Here is an 11273-nt window from a genome sequence, read left to right on the forward strand (position 1 = left end):
GTCGGCTTCTGCCAGGTCAGGGTGTTGTTTGTATACCATCACTCATTTTTAGGCCATTGTTACGATGAGGTTGCCACTCCAAAAGGCATTTCAGAGCTACTGCCAGGAATTATTCAGGCCATCCCTTACATAGGAAAGAGATGCTCTTGCAGCTGCCCCTAACATGGTAAACGCTGCTGATGAATAACATCATAAGCAATAACTTTCATAGCGATCCGTATTGAAATATAATTACAAATTAAAAGCTAAAAATCGATCCACCTATTCAATACTTTATTAGTAATATATAAGAGCTAAATTATTTTGGGACTAGTTTCAACCTCATGTGGACATCTTCAGTCAAACATTTTATAAAAATTGACAAGTCATGACATGAAAACATACAACGAATGAGTGTTAAAATGAATTTCTGTTACTCAACAAAAAAAAAAAAATTCACAGTTTTGCTTGCTAAACAAAGTCAAATTAAAATTACATCAGTTCTGCTAAAACATTGGATAAAATTTCACCATCTTAGGCTTGTGGTTTACATCATTTAGTACAGAGTCACATAAATGATAGTTTGCATCCTATTTCATAGCTTGTGGAATTTGACTGCAATCAAACACAACAAACACATATGGAGGAATTTAATCACAAGTTTACATCCATTGGGCAGGACATGAGGATTCTCAAAGTGGCTAACAAAGGTTCTATGCTTAATATAATGGAAAACGGCGTCAATTTAGAGCAATATTTTAATCCCAACTTCAATCTCAACAAGATATCTGAAAAACCTAAACATCTTATATCATAATTCCAATCCTTGATAAACAAAAATTAAAAAATCAAAACCCCCTGTCTCATAATACCTTCAGATCATCCCTCCAGCAACTTTCTATCATTCTGCATCCACCTCAGCCCTGCCTTCCCCCTTCATCCCTCCCCTCCTTCACTTCACTCACATCCGTACATGTTACTGTGGTTTCTGTCAAGGCATGTGTAACACACCTATGGTTTCATAATAAAGGGGTGAGTCTCATATAAACATGGCCATATTTCCTATCTTTTTTTCAACTACATGGCTAATTTTATTATTTGATAGTCTTTTTTGGACAATTTGTGAATTGAATATGAATTGGAAAACAACTCGTACTGTTCTTTTGTACTTCCATCAAACATACGAAGATGACCCTAACGGAATTTTACATGGTTTCACTTTACTCATAATGAATAACAGTCAAATACCACAAGTTTCAGATGGTGACATTTTATTCAACGTTTTAGCAGAACTGTGATGTATTTTTAATTCAACGATGTTTCGCAACTTCAAACTCAACTGAGAATTTAATATTTTTGTTGTATAACAGAACTTCACAGAACTTAACACTCATCCATTGTATGTTTTCATGTCATTCATGACTTGTTAATTTTTATAAAATTTTTGGCTGAAGATGACCATGAGGTTGAAACTAGCCCCAAAATAGTTTGGCTCTTATATTACTAATAAGATTTTGAATAGGTGGAACCATTTTTAGCTTTCAATTTGCTGATGAAGTGTATTCGTGCTATTCCCTGAGTACTGGGCTGCCTCTTCCGCAATCTCCACTGTTCCAAAGTCCAACTTCTCCGCTGTAGATTCCATTGACGTCTTCACTTGTAACCCTTACCAGATGATACACACCAGGTAAAGAAATTGATTTTGATCTTTTACACCCTAGTAGCCAGTGTGTCACGTTTTAAATGAGCAGTATGGCGAGAATACAGCCTTGCATCTGAATGAACTTTTAGAATCTTTATGAAACATGCCGCTATAAAGATGATGTGGAAATATACAAAACAAACAACATGAAAAGATTTTATTGTAGATCAAGTGAATTAAGAATATGTCATTTAACAGTGTCTTTAACCTATTAACGGGGGAGTTTCCACTAAGAAACTAATTTTCTTAGCGGGGAATATATTTTGAGCGAAAAGGAATCAATTCATCACGCGCATTATCATGGTGTGGGTGACGAGTTGCCTCATCACGCCCATTACGCTTCCGCGAATAACAAAGAAACTCATCCCGCACATTACGCGTACATGATTTTGCGGAAGACTAGTTATCTAGCATGCCTGTTTTGACATAAATATGTCTTATGGCTGGCTGTCATCAGAAAATTTGTGTTACGGAAGGTAGCGTCACAAAAAGCATGTCGGAAGAACAATTCTTGCAGGCAGTGATGTTTCTTTGGTTTTTTCTTTTGCTATTTGTTTCACATCGCACCGACACAGATAGGTCTTATTGCGACGATGGGATAGGATAGGCCTATGAATGGGAAGGAAGCGGCCGTGGCCTTAATGTACAGCCCCAGCATCTGCCTGGTGTGAAAATGGGAAACCACGGAAAACCATCTTCAGGGCTGCCGACAGTGGGGTTCGAACCCACTATATCCCGACAGGCAGTGATGTAAGGTATGGATCGATGATCATAGAGTGTTACCTAGCAACCGTGCTGGCTATGTCTTATGGCTGGTGGTCATCTAAAATCAGAAGCCGTTGATGGATGGCCATGGCCGAGAGACGTGTTTATGATCATTCGATTTTCACCCATGGAAAAGTGGTTTCTTGTGATTTACATTTGTTAATTCAAATCATAATTCAATATTTGATTCGACTTCTTGCAACTGCTTCAATATATAGGCCTATTTTACTACCCCGTACAAACGTAAAAGGAGCACGAGGATTATATTGGCTATGCTAGTGTAAAGTGGCTTCATCACTTGTAGGCAAGCTAATATCTTCTCCCACTTCATTCCGAGAAGCAAGTTCACTGTCACTTTCACCACTTGTGCTATAGTTGCTATCCAAAGAGTTGTCGTCTAATTGTCATCTGAATCAATGAGATGATGAACAGTTTCATCATCCAAACGAGTGCGCTTAGCTATTATGCAAGGAAGAAAATACATTGAAATATTGGCGTGCACTGTAGCAGAGCAAGTCTGAAACCTACTGACATCTATAAAGCAATCACAGAACTACACTCAACAATGAGAGACGAAATAACATGTCCTGCTCAGCAGATAACAATTTTCGAAGGCTCTAGAAAGTTAACTGATCATTACCCAATTGAATAACAACTATTGGAAGACGAATTAACTCATCACGCCCAGTTAAGAGGTTAAAAATGGCCAATTCTACATGCGTACAAGGTAGATGTACCTATGCCTAACCCTGTACCTATAGGCTCCGTGCTTATAGCAATGTGCTGCTTCGGGTGGAAATTACGAGAACTACTTAGAGGCACCTTCATCAACAGCTGACCATAAGAATAAGAAACTGGAAGAGTTTGATGTTTATATACATATGTTAAATCAGTTTACTGTGGCCCTCTATTGCCGAATCCCTAAACTATTATTAGAATTTAAGACCACATTCCCTATGTAGTGATCCGGTCATGTTTGTGATTTAGATAGTCGCCGTGATTGAACACACTGGCGTGAAGAGTAGAACATTCTGTCCCTGTACATCACGCCCAGGTAAGAGGTTAAAAATGGCCTATTCTATGTACCTAAAAGGTAGATGCACCTATACCTAACCCTGTACCTATAGGCTCTGTGCATATAGCAATGTGCTGCAGCAGTAGACCATCTTTTTTTAGAACATACACATCATAATAGATATATGTATTGTATTGCCATAGTTTTAATTACAGCCAGTACAATAATAATGATATACCATACTGTACTACAGACTCTATTCTAAGTTTTGTTTTGTTTGTGACACAGTATATGATACCTACGTACGTTTTTCAGCTAATTTCGTATCTTCCCCCCTCCCCTTTACAATTAATATATCATCCTTCATAGTTTTGGCTTTACTCAATAAAACGACTAGTGGCTGAGTATAACGCGAAAACGGAATCCAATAAATAAATTAAGAAGAAGAATCATTTTACAATGCTGTCTTAAGATAATTATTTTTTTAAGTCATAACATTTGGACAGAGCTATATGCTTGTTGTTGGTTGCATTAATAGAAACTGTGATACAAAGGTTTTCTTCACGGCCTCATAAAATGCATTTGAAAAGATGGTGGAATACAGCAGTAAATCACAAGACATAATTCGGCATTTATACATTTTAATCAATACAAAATACTCTTTACAACATGTATTTTAACCATTGTCCAACTCGTTGGCTGAATGGTCAGCGTACTGGCCTTCTGTTCAGAGGGTCCCGGGTTTGATTCCCGGCTGGGTCGGGGATTTTAACCTTCACTGGTTAATTCCAATGGCTCGGGGGCTGGGTGTTTTTGCTGTCCCCAACATCCCTGCAACTCACACATCACACACAACACTATCCTCCACCACAATAACACGCAGTTACCTAAACATGGCAGATGCTGCCCACCCTCTTCGGAGGGTCTGCCTTACAACGTCTGTACTCGGCTAGAAATAGCCACACGAATTATTATTATTATTTTAACCATTTTACAAAGAGGTTAACAATTAGAAACAAATTATTATAGCAATGTTATATTTGCAAAGTAAGCTACAGTAGGCCATCATTTTTAGAGCACACACATCATAATAGATACACATTGTATTGTACTGTCAGTCTTAATTATAGCCAGTAGAATAATAATAATAATAATAATAATAATAATAATAATAATAATAATAATAATAATAATAATAATAATAAAACTCATTGACACAAGAAAGACGGCAGGCCCATAGTGAAAGGATGAGGAAATGAGATACATGCATTGTTTTAACCACATACCAACCCTCATGCCAATCTTAAGTTTCTGGCAGTGTCAGGATTCAAGCCTGGACTCCCGAGGAAGGCAGCTAGTAGCGCCAACTGTTATATTACAGAGGTGGACTTGATCATGTTATAAATACAGATACACAATATAAATAATCACTTATTGGTAACTTTAAGTGATTCTGAACTTTTCTTCTCGTGCATAATCTTTGATAGTGTACATGTGGTTTCAATATCAGGAATTTCAATAGGTCCAACATCAAGCCTGAGCCTTTTTATCAGAAAAAGTAGTTCTCTTTCCCTACGTTTCAGATGCAAGGTTGAGACCATTCACATGGCCGATCAGTACGTGAGGTGACGTTCTGAGCAAAATGCATAAACAACAGCTGAAATAAGCTAACATTTCATGGAAACAATTATTCGCCTTCAAGAAATAATAACGATTGTTACGAAGGCCTTCCTTAGAAGACATGGTTATGTTTAAAATAAATCGCCTCCCTAGCAGCATTAACCTACGCTAACATGATATCGTATTAGAAATAGACCAAGCATATTTTTCTGAATATAGCATTGTTGAATGTGTATATGGACACTAATCTCGTTATCACCACTACTAATACATAAATTACTATGTTGCCTCTATTGTGAAACAGTAGGATATCTAGTGAACCAATGTTTCTTTCTTTATCACATTTGCAGTTACTGCTCTGCTGCAATTTCCTGCAACCTGCTTTTTCTTGTAAATTTATTACACAACCACTTTCTGCAAGTTTGGAATAATGTGGCCAGTTGTTGTTGCATAAAACACTCTGAAATCCCACTGTTATTATTTAATCGGTCATGCCAGCATGTGGTGACACGACAGCGGATATGTGCGCGGTGAAATGCAATAACAATGTTCACGACTCGCAGCGCAGTGGTGCATTTCTCTTATCAGCGCACGGAGCCTATAGCTGACAGCCTAATTTAAGATGTCAAAAAATGAAATTATATCCACTCATACTTAATTTCTTTTTGTATCAGTTTGTAGTTTAAGCATTTTCTTTGGAAGAATAACTGAAATGAAATGGCGTATGACTTTTAGTGCCGGGAAATGTCCAAGGACTTTGGCTTGCCAGGTGCAGGTCTTTTGATTTGACGACTGTAGGCGACCTGCGTGTCGTGATGAGGAGGAAATTATGATGAAGACGACACATACACCCAGCCCCTGTGCCAGCAAAATTAACCAATGAAGGTTAAAATTCCCGGCCCTACTGGGAATCGAACCAGGGACCCCTGTGACTAAAGGCCAGCACGCCAACCATTTGGACATGGAGACAGACTGGAAGAAAAACTGAGTTGGCAGTTCTGAATATTATGATCCACATCTGCACGTCCTTTGTATAAAGGGGAGCATCAGCAAAGTTTGGAGGGAATTTTAGCATTTTTCATAAGGAGGTTAGTGCAAGTATATAAGCCATTATATTTTATTGAGTTCTAAAAGTGAAATTGATGTTTGATACTATATTTAATGAATGTGGCATAATTCTAGACTATATGATGGGTGAAGTGAAAGTTATAAATTACCGGTATCACATAAATTATGGAAGGTAATAATAATCATATGGCCTCAGCTACCGTGTGAAAACATTTCAATTCGATGCCATATGGCTGTCTGCCTGTCGATTCAGACATTCTGTTTTACTCTACACCTACTAGATGGCAGACCGAGTAAACCGAAAATCTATTGGGCGTTTGTGGCTGAGATTTAATGAATTTTGTCGGGTAAACACAAAATATGTCACCAAAGATCTTTTACATGCCAACATCGTACGACATGGAGTGACGAATGGAATACCAATATAAATGGTCCGTTATTGGACATTATAAATTTTCCAGCTAACTCATTCCTGGTTGCCAGAGTTTCGCCCCCGTGTGCTAGGCTGGGCTCATCAGTTGGTACCTAGCACACCTATCAAAACGCTGGCTAGTGCATACCGTGGAATGGACTTTATTCCGCCCTTCAAAAAGCAGACTACCTCTGACGGGTTTGAACCCACTATCTTGGAATCCGGAGGCTGACAATCTACCACTGATCCACAGAGGCAGCTATTATGGAAGGTGAGCAATTAGTACACCACACTGAGCATTATACCTATACCTACATTTGACACTTGTGGCAGCTCAGGTTGAAAAATTATTTTGGTCTGTTTCGAATGAGAAAAATTCAGTTTATACTGGGTAGATACAGATATTGTGCCCATGATCATTACGGCATCAAGTCTCTATGGTCTAACACCGTGGTTAGCCAGTTTGAAAAGCATCAAAATGTTGGCCAGCAGGGTAGGAGAAGTGCTGATATACAACTTCTAATCACTAGATTAATAGCCAAATGCCTGGATTAAATTCAAAACCTCTCCACAGTACTCATATGGAGTGCGGGCATATGACGCTGTTGATGGTGATTCGTCAGGTCGGATGGTGACGTAAAGCCTTGAGCAGCCCCGTTGGTGCTATTCGACAGGAGTAGGCTACGTGCCAGCACCATATTCCACCCTCTCCCTTCTTACTATAGCATATAACATCATGAATTTCATCTCATTAACTCCTCCGATGAGGTTGACATCAGAAAGGGTATCTGGTCATAAAAACTTGCTACGAAGATTCATCTCACTTCATACCCGACACCGTAGAGGAACGGGAGAAGGGTTGGACATACATACATACGGTACATACCAGCTAATTATACTCCCACGGCTTTACTTCTAAATTGACATTTCGCAAAACAAATGAGCATCACCTTACCTGTGTTGCCAGTGCGCTACTGCCGCGAGAACAGCTGATGCAATACGCCCACAGTAAACAGCCCTCGTAAAATGTAACACTATAGTCAAAACAGCTAATGAACCAGGACTGAAAACAAATTCACAAAAACTAACAACATCCAACACTAAAAAAAGAATACATTATTAAGAATACAAGAGAATGAGGAACTAACACATCACTCATCGCTACACGAAGGAGGTTATGGCCTACAAAGGGAACACTCCACTGATCTTAGAATCACTTTCTAGACCAGGGCCTCTCAGGGTGCAAAAGACGACTTTGCTTCGTTGACTCCTCGATTTGGAGCAATAGCGCTGTCTCTCTCTTTCCCCACATCTACCGCGCTCGCTCTGCCTGTCTCCCTCTTCCTCACTTGCTCCATAGCGCTCCAAATCCAAGCCGAGTTGAGCCGAGCTTAACCAAGTAGCCCACAGATGAAGTGTTGGTCCGAGCCGAGCCGAATGGGACCGATGCACTGTGCACAGGAACTCTGCGCCTCAATTTGCACGCGTGAGATTTTGGGCATTTGAGAGGCCCTGTTCTAGACACTTGTTTTTCCCGAACTAAACTGAGGCACGAACTAAGTACACTAACCAATACATGGATATAAAAAAAAAACCAGCTATTTTTATACAATGAACTATTAAATCTGTATTGTACTAACTTATGCTATGCTATACTGTACTAAACTAGAGAGATAAAGGCAAATATCTAAAACACTAATTACTGAAGAAAAATGCAAAAGATTGCGAACCGAACCGAATACCGTACACACTGAGCGAGATAGGTTAACCACGTGGTGAATGTAAATACTAGAGTTGGCAACTAGGTTTCGAGATCACACTGCCGATATAAATTTATATGAATGGCAGCTTGGGATTGGTTGGATGTCTATGTTTCAGTGCATAATCACCAGACAGAGACAAAATCGGCCGAAACGTCAATTTAGAAGTAAAGCAGTGCGCACTTTTTATCAATTTATTTCCGTCCGGGGTGAGGAATAAGGAGGGAGCTCTTGCGGTACCAGTAGTACTGCCAACTGAATGAAAATGAAATCTGAATTGAATCGATAATATGATCGATTGATATGGATTTTGCAAAACCTTTGTTATCTTAAGCCAACAACTGTCACACACACATTATATAACATTTCTCGAGGCGAATCTTATTCCTAGGGTGAATTCTATAGTTTGGCTTTGCTGTGTAAATAACAGTACTAGTACGTAATCTTATTCCTAGAGTGAATTCTATAGTTTGGCTTTGCTGTGTAAATAACAACAGTACTAGTACGTAAAGTGTACACCAGATGTCGCACACCGATGCTTAAGCGATTCATAGTTTGTGTTTCAAAGGTTGCCAGTATGAATCTCGAAGATTGCCGAGGTCGACTAATTCAGCACTAGGGTGTAAATATATCCAGAAAAGGTGTGCAGATAATAGATATATTTCTTTTTATGTGATTCTCCAATAAGGGAACCTCAAGCTGACCCCATGTGTCAGGTATAGGTGCCTGATATAAACCATAACCCAAAGCTGATAAATGGTGTGCATTTCTTTCAAATTTTGTCACACCTACGCTGATATAAAACAGCCCCTCAACAAAGTAAAATTCTTAAGTACCCACAGTCATCTGTGGCTGCTGCACTGGATGAGGTGAAACAAGAAATGCCAGTAAATATGGGGTACCAAGAACTATTCTGTACAAGGCTAGGGGGAGGTATCCTGCTTATACATAATATACAGGATATTTGTAATGCTTAGGCTGTAACTTAATAAACTTGCTTGATCCAGACCAATGATCTAACCAATCCAGACCAATGGCTTTTCCACTGACCAACGGTCTAACCAATCCAGACCAATGGCTTTGTCACTAACCTACTGTAACGAGATTCGTAAATAAAAGTAGCGCCGATGTGTTAACGAGATTCGTAAATAAAAGTAGCGCCGCTGCACTAGGACTAGTTCTTTATATGAACAGTTGGCAGCTCTGTCCACTGCACGATCAAGTCCTTCGCGAGAAGCGAGCGAGAGAGAAACAAATGACAGTGCAATCGCGCCTGGATTTGTGGCACTGAAAAATGTAAGCTGTTCTGAACTTTTGCCAGTTAGAACTAATAAACTACCTTTTTTCCTTGCAGGGCGGACAGTATTCGCCGTGGCCTTTTAAACTTCCCTGGCCGCTTCATATTTTTTTCTTCTGCAATGGTTGGTGACAAGATCTCGACCTCATCCTAGGTGTCAATAACGTCATCCTCTTCCATACGTGAACCAATCACCGTTAAAAGCAATGGAATACAGCGTCTAAAACAGTATTTTTGGTTATAAAAGTAAACGTACTTATAGGGGCGGGTAGGTTGGTCCCTGGGAAGCGTACTGAACACATCTCTCTACCACTATCATTTTAAGGTGAGAATAGCAGCATTTAAAGTAACATTTTATGTAATAATCCTTGAGTCCCGTTACTATATTTCTACCCTCTCCTATCATAGGACTCTATGATACTTAAATTTATATCCAGATAGGAAAATAATTCAGTGAAATTTTGTACTCACCTTCTTCAGTTGACATGACCGATTCATCTAGAGATCCATCAGCATCTAGTCTAATGAGAGCAGTTGCACGACCTTCTCGTAATTTATGGAAGAACTCGACAGCATACTCCACTACATCACCCGGCTGCTCCAATAAATAGCTTATTGTGAATTCTAACAGAACATCCCTTAGTTCATCAGGAACATTTATCCTCCCAGCATCAGGCCGACTCATTTTCAAGCAGGTAATTATCTCTAAGTTTTAATAGCAATATACCTTCTCAATATGAAACACTGCGGCTTAATTTTCCAAGCTAGGCCGAAGAGATTCACTTTGAGCTCATCAAACTTGCAGCCAGGCAAGTAGGTAGGCCCTGAAGTTCGATTGGAAAAGGGTCAAATGCTACCATCCATCATATAATTGCTTCACTGTAAATTTGTTATACCTTCCTATTTTGAAAAGTACGTCCACCATCAACCAACATACGATATGGAAATGACAGATATTTTTTCCACACACGAACACTCGATCTTTACTTGCGAACTCGTCCACTTCTGAAGATGGCGGCCGCTCCGTAAAACGTCAATTTTCCGCACAGAGATCACCAAATACGATCAAACAGCATACGTAAGTAACTTAAAATCAAATACCGACACCTTTTTTGACAAGGTATCAGTTTAGGTGTTAGTACCTATCAAACATTTTAATCAGTATTATGACATTTTCTAAGACGAATATCAGAGAAAACAACAACTCTCTTATATACTGTATATCATCCTTGGTATTGGCATAGACCAGTTCCAGTTCCAGCAACGAATATGATTACTCTATGCAGCGTTGCCAACGTATAAAAACAAGATCCGCAAAATACTACTAGCCAATACGCTAAAATTCCGCCAAAAAATCCTATCTCAAATAATGATCAATATAAAGTATACTAAATGTTTGCACTCAAATGATCTGCGAGTTTCACTAAGATTTTAGAGATGAATATTCTTAGAAAATTAAGTGGTCGTCCTCAAAGGTCCTCACATACGTTAAAGAACCATGCTTCATATGTTTCGTTTTCTTCTCATTCGAAGGTGGGTGTGTTGGACACTATTAATAATTACAGAAATTCGCACAATGTGCATATATACATGGTACAGATAATACATGGTTAGTTGACTCTAGCACAGAACATAGTGATTTGGTCCTTTGCTTG

General features: G+C 39.1%; 1 protein-coding gene across 1 annotated transcript in view; it reads right to left on the reverse strand.

The window, feature by feature from the left end:
• The window catches only part of Pka-R2 (cAMP-dependent protein kinase type II regulatory subunit), a 166249-nt gene extending 155397 nt beyond the window's left edge, over positions 1–10852 (reverse strand). The window contains exon 1 of the mRNA XM_067147075.2: positions 10090–10852. Within this exon, the coding sequence (XP_067003176.1) occupies positions 10090–10303 (214 nt within the window). The 5' untranslated portion in view covers positions 10304–10852. The remainder of the gene's footprint in view (positions 1–10089) is intronic.
• Between the last annotated feature and the right edge of the window lie 421 nt (positions 10853–11273).

This window comes from Anabrus simplex, chromosome 5 (assembly GCF_040414725.1).
Source record: "Anabrus simplex isolate iqAnaSimp1 chromosome 5, ASM4041472v1, whole genome shotgun sequence".
Taxonomy (NCBI): domain Eukaryota; kingdom Metazoa; phylum Arthropoda; class Insecta; order Orthoptera; family Tettigoniidae; genus Anabrus; species Anabrus simplex.